The sequence below is a fragment of the Agelaius tricolor genome, unplaced genomic scaffold, assembly GCF_023055355.1.
Source record: "Agelaius tricolor isolate 1412-34295 unplaced genomic scaffold, bAgeTri1.0.p SCAF_49, whole genome shotgun sequence".
Classification (NCBI taxonomy): domain Eukaryota; kingdom Metazoa; phylum Chordata; class Aves; order Passeriformes; family Icteridae; genus Agelaius; species Agelaius tricolor.
This window is the reverse complement of record NW_027269309.1, coordinates 2,408,261-2,424,398: the sequence shown is the minus strand read 5'-3', so window position 1 is coordinate 2,424,398 and position 16,138 is coordinate 2,408,261. Positions and strand designations below refer to the sequence as shown.

Here is a 16,138-nt window from a genome sequence, read left to right as displayed (position 1 = left end):
TGCTAGCTGGAAGTTCCCCCTTCCTTTAGACAGTCAGAAATCAGACTCATACAATCCAATCGATTCCTTGTTTAACCACACTGTAACTACAACACAAAGAGCTGTAAGTGTCACCAGCCTTCCTGAAGTAGTGACCAGCCCAAAAGGCCACACTATGCCAGAGATGGTTTTAGGCATGATTAATTCCTATTTTCCCTGTAAAAGCCTTAAAAGTCCTTACTTTTTGGTTTTAAACTTAACAGGGAAATTAAATTAGCACTCCTGTGTACTCTGCAACGTAAGGGCAATCCCCACTCCAGGCCCCAAAGTTTTTCCTGACTATGATCAACCAGGTCTAATTCATTGCTGATTCATAGCAAAAGAACTCAAAAGTTGAGGAAAATGGTGAAACTGATGTGAGAATAGCAAATGCAGAGTTACAAACTGATTTTGTGGAACTCATGGTGAAAGAAAACACATTCCCTGTTTCTGAAAGCTTACCTAAGGTATTTGGGAAGCAACTAGGTAAGACCATTTGAATTTCAGGCCGTAGACACGAGAACACACAAGAAAGATAGCCACAAGGGAGTAAGCTTTGCCTCTGCAGAAGCAGTAAAGGAACTCAGGTAGAACTCATCTGGCTAATTCTCTCCGAAGCTGCCATGCTGTGAATACACAAACAAACCCAGAATGATAACAAAGGAATCCGCACAGAAGTGAATACCAGCAAGGGAAAGGAATCACAGCCAAACCATCTGACACCCATGTTCAGGCTGGAGCTACCAAAAAAGAACTGGGCTGTTTTTTGGTTTTTTTTTTTTTTCTTTTGGTGTTTATAGCCAGGAGTGAAAAGCATCCAGGTCAGGGAGGTGGGAAACACTCCTTGCACAAACAACACCCAAACATTCCACTTAGTAACAAAGCTCCAAGAAAATTACTAATGTCATCCGTATAGAAAACTAGCCACAGTTAGACCTACCTGATCATGACATAGGGAAAGAGAGGTGGATTTCAGTACACAGCCACAAATCAATGTGCGTACTACCAACCAACAGGTTTTCATTCCATGGAAAATCCAGACTGTGGAAAAAACAAATCTTTGAACTGCAATCTCATTCTCACTGCAAAAAAACAGATAGGAAGAGAACACTTTGAAGTTACTCTTCCTGCAGAAACGTTAAACAGCCTCCCTTCCTCTCCTTCTGTACACAAACTCTAGCTCAGTATTCCCAAAGCCATGAAAAAAAATACAGCCACAGAGCAGCAAGCAGCATCAGCAAACCTGGAAAAGAGCAAAGACAACCAAATGTATTTGGCAACTCTGCCTCCAGGCCAAAGCAGAGTTTATGAAAAACCTTACAGCAACAGAATTTAGCATCTCATTTTCTTTTCAAAGACATGCACATCTAAAGCAGCAAACCGACATAAAACTAATTTGTCTATTTCCCTGAACTCCAACCAAATGTTTCCTAATATGTCCAGTTTCAAAACTGTTTCTTTCTAACCAATTAGCAAATATAGCAACTAATTGTTTTCTTCCACTAGAGTCCATACTGAACAGGAATTGCAATCCTTTGTTTCAGGGTCTAATCCATGTATCTGAATAACGAACCTAAACCAACTGCTCTCAAACAGTGATCTATTGGCCAACCAGAGGTTTTAAATGGTCCATAATACATAGTAGTTTCAGTTTTGCAGATCAGAAGGCCAACACAGTTCAGTGCCTCTGAACAACCTGCTGAGGGTCAACGGCACTTGCTACAAGCAGCAACTTAGGAACCACCACAGCAGAAGACTAAGGAGAAACAAAATAAAGAAACCATAATCATTATTTACATTTAATGCACCACTGGTGTGCCTAGAAACTAGAAACATACACTTTTTATAGAGTCTACAGTCTTCAGCATTCCAAAATACTCTCAGCAAAACAAGCTGTTGATTTCACCGAGTATAGCCAATGACTTTAGGGACAGCATGAGCAATGTGGAACTGAGCAGCACATATATTTTTAAAAGGCAGACCTTCAATGTCATCTGCTACACAACTAGTCTTCATTTTTGCATTGTTCTTTCTCTCCACTCAACACAAATTCAGAGCATAGACATTTAAGGAAAATACTACATGCTATGAAAGGAATGCTACTTAAATCATCCTTCAGGTTTCTTTAAACCCAAAAAGCCTCAAACATCTCATAAATCTACATTCAGACCATAGCAACAATTCATTGGTAAAGAACTGGTTTTAATGCTGATATTACAGAATGCCAACAAAATCTGACTATGACATTAATGGATAACTGCTTGAAATTTGGTAATACTAAGTCATACTGTCACCCAACTATTGAGTTCTTTCATGTAAGTCACAATTTTATAATTGACTAATTACATTACTATTTAGGGTAGGGAAAACCCCATACATTAAACAAATCATGGTAAAATGTTACATTCACAACTTTTTTTTCAGCAGTAGTACTTAGACACACATAAGTAACTGCTAAAAATATCAACTTAGCCAGTAACATAAACACAAGTACCTTCTTGCCATTATTTGGAGAAATCGGGACATCAAGGATGTTAACTTCCTGACACTCAAGGCATCCAGGTCAAAACAACTGGGGATTTGAGCAGCATCCATCAGCTGATTCTGTCTATTGCTACCTCTCGCTAGCAATCAGCTTGGGGCGTTATATCCAACGGTAGTTTCACACCTTCCACACTGGAGATGGGACCTCAGAGGTCCTACCCCCTATTTTAAGGCTGTTTATGAATACAGACAAGTGCTAAGTAAGCAATTTTATGAACTCTAGACAGGTAGTCTACGGGTATTGCTCATAATTTAGCATAACATGCAGTTTAAGGCTACTTCTAACATGAAACCACATTGTTACAGTAAAGAGTTTGCATTGATCCTTGATAATGAACTTTTCTCTCTGTTTTAAAGGATCAACTGTAACTATTTGAGTTGACGTACTGTTTCTGATACATACAGAAAACCTAAGCATGCTATGACTTCCTATTTTTTTCCAAGAGCCTACTCTTAAGGAAGAGGGGATATTTACTAACTGATTTATGCTAAAAGATAAGGAGAATCAACTGCTTCGCAAAACAAAGAGCCCCTGCCCCACCCCAAATCCTCCATTTAAACATTCCATACAAGTCAACATTCCCAGCCCCCAAGGCTTTCTGGTTTGTGCTTTTTTTCAGATAAGCATTGAAACATCTTTAGACCATACTGAAAAATCAAGAATCAGAAAAAAGCTTTCCAAAACAAACCTGCACTTTTATCAAGTCCAAAGGAACAGGCACACAAGCATGTTTCACAGCATATGCTGTGTCTAACACAAACACTAGAAGCCTTGGATCCATTACCAAGAGGATCACAATGTGAAATCAAAAGACAGTAACACAGAATTGTGTCTCTAATTCCAGACACCTGTAGTTTAATTACATTTCACAACAAGGCAAGCATTGTTGTGATGCATTTGAACTTGAAAAAGCAGTTATCACCAGTTTTGGTGAGTCAACACACACTAATATCTTAAATCAATTCTGTGAACAATGAAGCCAAGTTTTCCTTTTCAGTAATTTTATTCTAATGAGAAACACGAAGAAACAAGCACCCAAAAAACTCCAATATAGTATGAAACTTTAATAAAAGTTGCTTAAAAAACAAAGAGCAAAATTTTAAAATAAACTGACTTGACTCCTAATCACACACATCTTTCTGACATCAGGAAGAGTACTTTCAGACTGTCGGGAAAAAAAAAGAAAGAAACAAAGATCTGCTGTTGAAACGTTACTCCCAAAGACTGTTGAAATGCATAACATGAAGCTTCAGAGACAGACAGTTTTATTAACAGGAGGCTTAATTTTAAACAGTATATACAAATCACATAACTTTTCCAAAGTTGGGACCACCTAGTAATCTGTCAAAACAAAATTATGCTAATGAATTACAGAAGCATCTGTGTAATGCAACCGGCCTCTTTATTGAAGTACACCTTTATACAATCCTTCCACGGATTCCTGTACTGTGAAATCCTCTCAGGACGCAGCGCTGCACAGGTTTGCAAATCTCTCCTACACACCACATGAATAAAACTGTTGCCACTTGCACCTCTCAATTTTGCCTGCCCATGCACTTCAGTGTTCCATGGAATGCAACACCAAAAAGCAGTGTTTTTCTTTGTCAAAAAAAACCAAGAACAGTTTGAAGTTTGCTATGTTTAAGTACAATGATTTGCAGGGAATAGCAGGATTTTTTTTCAGGCAATGCCCAAGTCTTAAAATTTATCATAAGCCAAGCAAGGATGAACCAAAAAAATTCTACTTTTCACTTGCGTAATTACTTCCTTTCCATTTCTCTGTTTTTCTATGGAAGGTTTCACTGCACAAAAAAGAAAATGGCAACTCTTTACAGACTTTGAATACAACAGCACAACTTTATTGCAAAAATATATAGTAAACTCAGTACTTTCAATTTTTGGAGAAAAATAAATTTTATCTCTGAATTCACCCACAGCAGTAATTCACAACAGAGTTACTGAAGATACAAGTTTCTTCCATTATAACCTAATTTAAAACTTTATATGGACTCCAATCTTCTACTAATAATCACCACTTTGGTTCTCTTAGCAGAGACTCTATGTGAGGAGTTCAAGAGACATGCGAGAAACACCAATATCCAACTAGTGTCAAAGATCCTTTCTCAACTGATTTGTGTAATCCTAACAAATCAAGCTACTTAAACAATAATGATTATTTTCAACTGAAAACATTTTAAATGTACTATAAAACTCATATGATTTATGTTGAGGTTAGCTATACTTGTGGCAAAAGTCTTATTCTGCACAGTTATAATTGCAATATATAAATAACTAAAGGTTATACCACACAGAACAGCTTGAATTTTACAGAACGATTCTGCTCATACTCATAGGAATTAGTTTGGTAGACACATCAGCAAAGGGCATAATTCAACTGTTCATACAGTGAGAATTCTGGAAAAAATAAAGATACATACACAAAACAATTGATCTGTGTACACTGAGAATTCATTCAGTCGCAGAATAAAATCAGGACTTGAAACAAAGCTTTGACCTGTGAACAAAGCGAATTCAGCCAGCTTATAACCAAATCTAAAAATAGCTATCTAATTTACAATGGCTTACAAGAACACCACTGAAGAGCTTCACTGACTTCATCTATTTCCCTTATCCAAAACTATGTCAAACCAATCTCAGTTTCGCAATAAGCACTGTGTCCGGAAGAGTTTACCAAACTTTTATGACGAATAAGAATCTGTCCAGCTTCTCCACATATTTGTACGAGGAAAATCCACCACACCTCTCTCCTTGCAGTGTTTCTCATGTAATGGCTAACCCAGTGCTCTGTCTTATCAAAACCCATCTGTTTTACAATTTAAACAATCCACAGGTTCTATCCTGGAAATACTATAAAAACCAATCCAGATGCATTTGTCACAGCACTATGAATATCTATTCTACAACTACTTGATGAACAGCTACCCTAATACAAGTTTTACTTTTCTGGAACCTATAGGCCTGTCATTTAAATCAACAACAGCTGCCATAGCTTCATCACGAGACTCAAATGCAACCATTGCTTCTCCAGTGGGCATGCCTTTTTCATTATATTTTAAGCACACTGAACCAGGGATCACTTGGTAACCATAAAAGAAATCCAAAATTTCATCCACCGAAACGGTAAAGGGCATATTCTGCACTTTAATGACAGTTGGCCCTGGCTTCCCAGACCCTGTTCCAAAACCTGGGGGTCCACCAATATGTATATTTCCTGGTCCGGGTCCAAACCCTGGAGGTCCACTCAAATGTCCAAGACCGCTAGCAATTGCTGGAGGACCAGCACCAAAGGCAGGGGGCCCACTTAAATTGCCAGGACCATTACCAAATGTCTGAGGACCCCCTGCAAAACCTGCTGGTCCACTCAAATTAGCAGGACCACCTGCAAAACCTGGTACCTCAATACTTGCACCAGGTAAACCACTAGCTGCAACTGTTGGTATCCCTGGTCTAGAATCAGGAAAGCCACCTATTCCAGGTGGCGGTAAAGGGGGACCAAATGTGCCAGACCCACTGAAATTACCAGGGAAATTAAACGGAGGACCATTATTTGCTTCTTTAGCATTTCCCCCCAAGAAGGCATGCTCATCCCCACCAGGGCCCTGTGCTCCTGGCACAGCTGCATTTCCCTGGATCGGTATTTTCAGGATCTTTTTTCCTTGAGATGCTGGGTTTCTCTCAATATCTCTCATTTCTTCTACAGTTATCAAACGCAAATTAACATCTCTTCCATTCAGCTTTTTACGGTGCAAGCGTTCTGCCTTACGAGCGTCATCTTCAGCTTTAAACTGAACCAGTGCTTGTCCTAAACCTTGCCCATTATTATCAAGAAGAATTTGTACAGAGTTTTCTTCCACTGCCAGTCCCTCTAGAAACTGAAGTATTTCAATTTTTGTTATATTGTATGGAATATTAGATATATGCGCACACAGTTTTGGCAAGCCTGATTCTCCCTCCGCATTCATCAAAATTTCTCTCTGGTCATAGCTGAAGTTCTGCAATCTTTTACGAATCATATCTATCTTTTCTAACATTGCCTTTTTAGTAATTGGATGTACCTGAATGAAGCGATTCCCTATGTACTGCTTATGATGACACAAAGCTGCTTTATAATCAGCTTCATTCCTAAATTCAACAAACCCCTCCCCAATTGCCTTCCCATTGGGTCCATAAGCTATATAAATGCTGTCCTCAACTATATCCAGCTTTTTAAAAAAATCTATCACATGTTTGTTCTCTGATTCAAAGGGAAGACCTTTCAAATAAACACAGAAACCGTGCTCATGGGGAGATCTTGACCGCGACCTTTTCTGTCCACTGGGAGATTTGGACCTAGGATGAGCCTGGGGAGGAGGATGTGCCTGCCCAGAGGGACCCATGGTTTGCTTGAAAGTTATGTGGCCTCCAGCAGCTACCCACTGTCTCTCTGTTGCAGGACTAACTTCAACATAGCGCTGAATCATCAGCATTCTGTTTCGCTTCAGTGCTTCAAATGTATCTTGAGGAGAAAAAAACTTAACTAGTCCATTTCCATTATTTCGACCTACATGATCCTTCAGCATATGGACTGCATCCACACGAAGCCCAAGGAAAAAGTCTTTCACATCAGATTCTGTTGCAGTAAAGGGCATTCCATGAACGCTGACATACAAATCATCTGGATTGATTGGAATTGGCTTGACACTACCTTGAGAATTCATCTGGATAGGATTTACAGGATTCATGGGACCAATAAACAATGGATTCAAGCCGCTGTTCATATTCACTGCTGCTCCAGACCCATTCACTCCAGTGGGTAAGGGTGCTACAGGTGGAGGATTCATAGGAGGCATTCCTGATATGGGAGGCAGAGGCGTCATTGGAGGTACAGGGGGCACAGGGGGTATTGGAGGAACTGGAGGAACAGGAGGCAGTGTGGGTACAGGAGGTGGAACAGGTATAGGGGGAATAGAAGGCATTGGTGGCAAAGATGGCATAGCTGGGATAGGAGGGATTGGTGGAGGAGGTACTGTGTTCATTGGGGATGCTGTGCTAGGTATGGTTGAGCTAAATGTTGGACTACCAAAGGTACTCCCAAGATTTGGAGGTGCAGTGCCAATACTGGCAGTAGAAAATGTGGATATGTTTTTATTGCTTTCATGCACAGTAGTAGAAGCAGTTACTACACTAGGAGAAGGATTATTAAAGTTAGGTACAGTAGTAGGTAAGTTAACCCTTCCACTCATTCCAGAACTAGGTGGTGGTCCTGACCTGCTAGCATTTGCTGGTGGCATATCTAGATTGGCAGTTTCAAAACGCCTACGACTGAGCTCTATCATGTTCTGCATTTCAGTTTTACTGCTCAGCAACAACGTTACTTTTGACCCTTTAATTGTACCACCTGTGCGCATCATACCAAGCCTTGCATCTTCATCAGTGGCAAAAACGATGAAAGCCTCACCCAGTTCACCCCCTACAATATGCACGCCCCCATCAGGAATGGTCAATCCAGAGAAGAAGTGGCGAATGTCCATGGTCCCCGCCACAATCGGGAGACCTTGCAAGCGGATGACCACAGCCATGCTGCGCTGAAACAACACACACCTGCAGATGAGAAAAGGCAACGGCTATGTCAGACTACTGTTCGTGGCACCATGCAATTACCTACAGACACCATCTACTATATTTGTTTATATACACCTAATAACATCTTGCAAATATTAAGCGTGTTTATACTCCAAGTTCCTTATTCATGTTTGTTTACTTCATACAGACTGAAGTATTAAACATTTATCAACACAATCAGTATACATTTTGCACTAGAAATTCCAAAATAGCTGTTATACTAAGACCCACAAGTGTCAGTTAAAAAAAACAAAGGAACATCAAAAATCGTAACTATTACATCAGTAGTTCATTAATGGAATGTAAGCAAAAGGAGTATTTTAGCCAGACAAAACAAAATTAATTTACCATTACCCTGATATGTTATCCACTGTACCTGACAATGTGGCTGAAAAATTCTGCACAGCTATGGGAAACAAACAGTTCCCTTTAATTTGGGGAAGGATTTTACCTCCTGCCAGGTGAAGACAATTAGAAACATAACAGTGGGTTGGTAAAGAACAAAAACCCATTATGGACAACTAGCAACTGTGAGACTCACAAGACATCCTGACAGGGAGCATCTATATTATACTGACCTGATGTTTTTTCCCCTAGCAAAGGCAAGAGGTCCAGGTGACCTGAAGCTTGCTATTATAAACCAGCCCCAGACATTTTGTGACAATAGAGACCTCACCTAAATTAAATTAACATCTATGCATATCTAGATAGATATATGACCTTCACAATTTTCAAAAACAAGGTATTTTTTAAAAGTTGCAGATATTCTGTCTACCATGACCGCTTACATCTCAGATGTAAGTAAATGAATTTTATCTCCACAGCTGGCATTAGTAGATGCTTAAGGTAATTCTGAACAGCTAGATCTGAACAGTTACCTTGTGACCTCAGAAGTCCAAGCTCATATCAGAAATTGAATATAAAGAGGAAACTAGATAGTTGTCACTTAGGCAAACCTTCAGCAAAGGCTGAAAGCATGATATCAAATAATATTAGCACAATTCAACATCTCAGAAGCCAGTCTCTCATCCTAAACCATCAGCAATAGCACCATGCTTCACTTGAGCCACTTAATCTCTGAAACTTCTGGACTTCCTAAGTACAAGCCAGTTCAGTATCTGTATGGAAGATCTCCAAAGCTCCCCTAAGTCACATACCAGTAGTGTTAACTCATCATTTGAAATCAAGGATGAACCAGATCACAGAACTGTTTAGGCTGGAAAAGACCTTAAAGACCAAGTCCAACCAGATGCCCCAGTGCAACACCACAAAGCTATGCATCAAAGACTCCCAGCTACTACCAAAGCTCTGACCAACCACAATCAATAACCATCTCCCAGCATACAGTCAAATCTCTAAGTTGGCTCCATTTGTCTGTCCAGGTCATCCAAACACATTAGAGAAGACAAGTCTTGAATGACTAGGTAAAGCCACAATTTAATCAGGTAAGGCTGAATCCAGTACTTAATGAAAACAAGAGTAACAATTCTTTTACAGGGTGAAGAAGTAACAATTCTTTTGCTTGCATAATGGAACCTCGGATTACTAAAATGTGTCCTTAAGTATTTTGGTTTGTTGACCAACACACCAGAGGTAAGTCCTTCAAAACACTAATGAACTCAAGCAACATCCTGGGGTATTATAGGGCATTGCCCCACAACTATCAACAGACACCAGAAAAGTGTGGAGGGTCTTTCTCCCTCAAGGAAGCAGCAAACAAGTCCATTTGCACAAAGTCAGTTCTGCGGCTTTAGTCACTGTGCATGAATACTGGATTCCTTACTGCACCATCCTTGCAGTTCATAATATAAGATTAAGAAAATAAAGAAAAACCACCACTAAGAAAACCCCTATTCCACCAAGGAAAGACAGCAAGAGAAAGGCTTATACTATACTAAGACTTATACTGTACTAAACTGGGGATAATTTTTTTGAAAGCAACTTTCTCATCTCCATGGTGAGGCAACAGAAGCAACATCCTTGCCTTTAGCTCTTACAGTGGAATTACATTTAATCTGAAAATAAAATTCACTGCCCAGTCATTTTCCAACAACAAAATAACTTGCCCATGAGGAAAAAAAAAAAAAAAAACAGAAGTCAAAGTAAGGACTACCTATGCTATCTAAAACATCTAAAAACATATCTAAGACTTTTTGACTGTTTTAAAAAGTAGTGCTTTATAATGATTCTGTTGTTTTATTTTAAACTTGCCTAGCATTGATGACAATCTCCAAAATAAAGTTAAAATTAAAATTCTGCCACCTTTAAGAAGCTATATTAAAGAGTATTGTAAACCTAAGGTTTACGTTGTGCTACAGGATTGCTTCTGAATTAGATGATCCTGAGGCAAGCAAGCAGTATAAAAATATCCCTGGCTTAGCACCTATGCATTCAAAACTGGAGTACTACTAAAAGCAAATCTTGCCAGGAGATTTAGATTTCTTCTACTACCTATTACAGATAGAAATTAGTTTCAGAAATTTTTATGTATCAGAAGTTAAAGACATTTGAAGCATCTTGTGTTAAGTGAGAGACTACTGTTAGCTATTTCCTCAATCCAAAAGGGATGACAATCTGATATAGCCATTGGTTGAACAAAGGCAACTTGGGAAGGTGTGGGAAGACCTTGTACTAAGGTCTGCTGCTTTGGAACACCTTACTTTCTTTAGCAGAACCGACACCTGCTAGATAACTGCACTTATAAATTGTTTCAGGACAGAGGACAAATCAACAGATGAAGTCACAGAAGAGTTCAAGCATTTGAACACTTACATAAATTCTGGGAAAATGCAAATCTTTCAGTTTTGCATTAAATTCAAAACTTCATAATAAATGCTAAGAGAGTACTTGAAGTCTTGTTACTAAGTACTCTATCCAGATCCACTAAATCACTATTGACAAAAAAATCTAAAGAGCTGCTTAGGCATATAATTACTAAAAAACCTCTCTGCAATGACTTCAGTGTAGTTAATTCCATGCAGAGTATTAAGCAAATGCTTGTTTAATGTGAAGCAAGAGCTGACAATACCATGGTCTGAATAAAAAGAATATTAAGGACTTGACTAATCAAATATTTTTGATAAAGGAACATGTAACACAGCTGCTTCATTTTTTCAGAATTTTGATACTTAGACAAAGTAGTAGTGTCAGTTCTGTTATTTACAGAAAAATCTCAAGGACAAAAAGGGCCAAATTTTAAATTTCTAAACACTCACAAACCACATTTTTACCAAAATGCAGTTAGGAGACAATAACCCACTTGCTCAAATTTTCCAAGTAATGAAAATGCAAAGCCTGCTCAAATATTTCACTGTTGACTTGCAGAGACCAGCACATGCAGAGGCAACATTAACTTCAGACACAAAAAAGGCCACACATCATTTCAGCAAGCACTGAAGGCTTTTTGTTGGGCTGTCAGTTCTCAGGCTGCTTTTTTCCGAGTACAAAAAGGTACTTCAAGGCAAAAGTGGGTTTTATTGCCATTTTTTGCGTTTCATGTATTTGTGGAAAGACAACATCCTACGAGTGTACTATGGACAATCCATCCCCATTAGCAAGCTGTGATCAAATCTGGAGATTTACAGGCTGCTGACAACCAACCTGATAAAACTCATTTGATGCATTTTAACATGTCTTAACAGTAATATCTTTAAAAATGTTGATGTTACACTGGAAAAAAAGTGTAAAAGATAACAATGCTATTTATCTCATCAATGTGCTCATTAGTAAAATAATAATAATTTGGGTCATACATATAAATTTGTAAACACACCAGACTAGCCTTTTAAGATGTATGGATTTTGCAATAGAAAAGTTCAGAAGATTCCTCCTAGTCCCTGGGAAGTATTTAAAGTACAATACCCACATCACACACACACACACACACACAAACATATTTGGCAATTCTTGACTGAAGACTAAGAACTGCAGGAATACTGGTACTGTAGGAGGAATTTTAAGTATGAACTGTCTCACAAAAGTTAAAACTGCAAACTACAGTTTTGTCTTTTACTTAAGGCTAAAATCAACCTGTTATAGTCATCCTGGAGCCAATTCAAAACTATCTGACCCCTTTAAGTACTGCAAAACCTAATTAGAACCAATTGATGTACACTTCTACGCTCCAACAATTACAAACACACAGACCTGTGGCTTGCAGCAAAGTAACTGCATTTGCCAACAGTGCAAAATAAACGGCGAGTGTTCCAGTCTACCACATGCTGATGAAACAACAAAACATTAGTTTGGCAGAAAATTCTGTTTACAAGAAAAACATTGCCAAAACAACCATCACCGGTGGTGAGTAGACAAGCTATAGATTATTTGACTCAAGTCTTTTGACACAAATTTACTGATTCCAAAAGCTTCATGTGTTTCTTAGGATATACTCAATATGCATTAAAAGAAGTCTTCAATTCAAAAGCTCTTACCTGCAAAGACAGATGTTTTTTTCTTAACAAGTAGCAGAAGCCAAGCCAATCCTGTGGGCAACCAATTAAAACCAACTTTTAGACTGCAATAAAGAATAAATGGAGGCAAAAATCAATGCAGGCAACACAACAGCAGTAACAGTCCACAAAGAACTGTATACACAGAATTTCAAACCTGCAACCACCACAAGGCACTGCAACATAAAAGAATCATAAGGGTGCATTTTCTATAAATTATCTCTATATGACTTACTGGCAATTGCATTGTAGAGCTTTTGTATGGTTTCAAGACATAAATGCCTTCCACAAAGACTATAGAAAGAGCCAGAAAGCATTTTAAGAGTATTTCAAATTTTCCTATCACCAACAGGTGAAAAAAATCTCTCTTTCAAAGGCAAAGAACAAGAGTTAAATACTTGAAAGCCCTGAATTTTACCAAACCCTGCTCCATTAATAATGGTATTCTTTCCTCCAATGGTGCATCTACTTACTTGAACAAAGTAAGGTAGAGTAAGCCATGCCTAAGAAAACCACCCCAGAACTGCACCTGAAGAATTCTTCAAGAGTCACACTATCTAAGTAAAACTAGGTGACATTTCACAGCCATGTCTATGCAGTCAATTCCACAGAGCACACAGCAAGAACTCCCATAAGATACTTTACTTTTATTTGTAATCTGCCATTTCATTACTCAAATCCTCATCAAATGCCCATTTTTTTCATTCCTTTATAAAAATTATCTTCCCAGGTTTACAACTCAAGAAAAAAGCCAAGCATTTTAAGTGGCAACACAAGTATTTTGTATTGAAAGATAGGATGGAAAACTTTTGCTCTTTCATTACTTGGCAGACCACCTCACACTAAAACTGTGATTCTTTGGAAAGTCATTGAGGAATGAATCTCACTAAGAACAGATAACTGCCTCCTTCTCACACAACCCCAATAAGCTGGTTTCCGTTACAAGCATCATTATCGAAGTGAACTTAGAGCAAGAAGTACTAACAAACCCTTCACAAACTCCCTAACAGAGAGAATTAAAACAAGCGTAACTATTCACATATCTTCCAGGACATTAATGGCAGACTTACAAGTGAGAAAGATAACACTACACTTACATTAAAATGGCAAACACATTTAGAAAAATAAGACTTTTGTTTATTAGACCTTTAAGAGAAACATGCAATCCTGCATTAGAAGGACTCAACTACATAGTTTCATGTATAGCAGTGCCAACCAGCAGTTTACAAAGAAAGAAAGAAATGCAACCACCTGAAAAACCATTTCATGCAAAACCACACCTGCTTCAAGCAGCAGATAAATCTTTCATGCACAAGGAACTTCCCATTAAGAAGAAAAGCCTAAATCATTAGATGGATTTCCAGTATAACAACCATGTTCCCCTTCACAACACTGAAAACAAGCTGAAGATCTGCAGTGGACTAAGACAACACAAACAAAACCAGGCAGCATTCAGAATAGGAGCAAAACTCCACTTTGCTATGTTTAACTTCTTCACCAAATACCATCTACTTTTCATTTCAAGTGTCACATCTCTCAACTTTAAAGAAAACCATCCATGCCTTCTGTAGGCAAAAATAACCTTTCCAATCAACAGAATACACAAGAGCACATTAACTAGACAAGCACCAGCTAGAGCACAAGTGTTCCCACATAGAGCTGGCACCCCATCTCTGAGAGTTCTCTGGAGAAACCTCCACAAGACCCTGTCCGCTGTACAGAAAGATCCAGCATCCACTGTACACACAACAAATTATTTAACCAGAGGAATCCACCAAGAAAACAACCAGCCGATTTGCCTGCCTAACACCAGTAGATCAAGGTGGGGAAATAAACCACTAAGAATAACAAGTAAATTTAGGAGTGAGTAAAACCAGAGCCAGAAGGTTTTATCGAAAGAAAACTCACAGTGTGTATTCCCGGGGCTCATTTAAACGCTAATTCGCTTTGGGTTTTTTTTTTTTTTCTTGGAAAGGTGGCTTTAAGGGTTTTTTTTATTTTTTCGTTTATCGATCTTGGGGGAGTGGGATGGTATTTTGTTTGGTTGGTTGTTGCTGTTCGGTCGTTTTGGGTTTTTTTAGCGGAGCTGATTTTTTCTAGCAGAAGCGACTTTATTGAACAGCAACTCTGCTGGTGTTTATAGGGTACAACCGACGAGCGTTGGTAGCGCCGCAGACACCGGGGACCTTCCTCTCCGCAAGGTGCGGAGTACTTGCCTCGCTTCGTCCCCCGGGGCGGGGCGGGGCAAGGCGCAGCCGCCCCGCCTCAGCACCCCCGAGATTCAGACACGCCGGGGCCCCGCGCCGACAACGGGACCGCAGAACGCCCCGCCGCACCCGGCCCACCGGGCGCCGCTCCGGACCCGTTAAATCCCCGCCTCGGGCTCCGGCACAGCCCCCGCCATGCGGCCCGTGCCCCGGCTCGGGCCCCGGCGCCGCCGCAAGGTCACTCGGCCGCCCCCGCCGGATGGGCCCGCGGCGCTTGCGTTCGGCCCGCACAGACTCACCTGCCCGCGCAGCTCCGCGGGCCGGCGTGCGCGGGCGGCGACAGGGAGTCAGGGACGGGGGAGCGGCCGGGGCCGGCCCGAGCCGCGGGCCTCAGCGCGCCGGGCTGCGGCGAGGCGGGAGCGGCCCCGCTCGGCGCCCCGGGGCCGCAGGCGGGAGGCGCCGCCCGGCCCGGCCCGGCCCGGCCCTTTGTGCGCGGGGACGCGCCCGCCCGGCCTCCCTCCCAGTCTCCCCGCCGCGCCGCGGGCCCGCAGCGCCGGATCGGGCAGGCGGCCCGGCCTGCCCGGGCGCCGCCGCGCTCTTACCGAGGGATCTGTACGGGAAAAAGGGTTAGAACGGAGCCACCCCCACCGGGCCCGCGGCGCGCCGAGCCCCGCGCACCGACCGCAGCCGCACAAAATGGCCGCCGCGATGCGGCGCCGCTGGGGGGCGGGGGCCGGGCGGCGTGGAGGACGGGCGGGCGGCACGGCGAAGGCGGGGTCGCGCGCGGGCGGACGGCGCGTGCGCTGGACTGGGCGGGGCCGGGGTGGTGCCTGCACTGCGCGTGCGGCGCCGCTGAGGACTGTTGCTGAGGGAACGGGGGCTCCGGGAGAGCATTGAACTAATAACGAAGGAAACAACCCTGAGAGCAGCTGTTTCTAACCTCTGGATGTACGACCAAGTTGCAGAATAAAAATGAAAGATTCCTGGGAGCCGATGCCCCGTGCTGTGATTGTCTCCTCTGCTTGACTGAATGCAACACTGATAACCAGGCAGTGCCCTGAGCTCAGGACCTCCGGACTCTTCTGGGTTCTCCGTCACTGCGCTTCAACGGACACAGGCATAGCAGCACCAGCCATTTCCAATGGAAAAAACACCCGTTTAGTCCTCTGCAAGAAACGGTTAAAAATAAAAAATTGCCTGCCTTTGCAAATGCTTTTGCAGTGAATGTTGGAGTTCAACAACTCAGTTAACTTTGGCCCTAGTTTCTCTTAAGGGGTAAAAACCAACAGATTGTCACG

General features: G+C 41.3%; 1 protein-coding gene across 8 annotated transcripts in view; it reads right to left on the bottom strand.

Moving 5' to 3' along the window:
- RBM12 (RNA binding motif protein 12) overlaps positions 1-15,604 on the bottom strand; it is a 28,433-nt gene extending 12,829 nt beyond the window's left edge. The window contains exons 1-3 of one of the 8 annotated variants that reach the window (XM_071455442.1): positions 15,443-15,598; positions 12,616-12,698; positions 8,022-8,164 (exon numbers count right to left, since the gene is read on the bottom strand). In XM_071455442.1, coding sequence (XP_071311543.1) covers positions 8,022-8,142 — 121 coding nt within the window. In that variant the 5' untranslated portion in view covers positions 8,143-8,164; positions 12,616-12,698; positions 15,443-15,598. Of the gene's footprint in view, positions 1-480; positions 645-958; positions 1,076-3,607; positions 8,165-12,615; positions 12,699-15,139; positions 15,279-15,442 lie in introns of those variants that run through there. The other 7 variants (XM_071455437.1, XM_071455441.1, XM_071455438.1 and 4 more) reach the window with 7 other exon arrangements.
- Between the last annotated feature and the right edge of the window lie 534 nt (positions 15,605-16,138).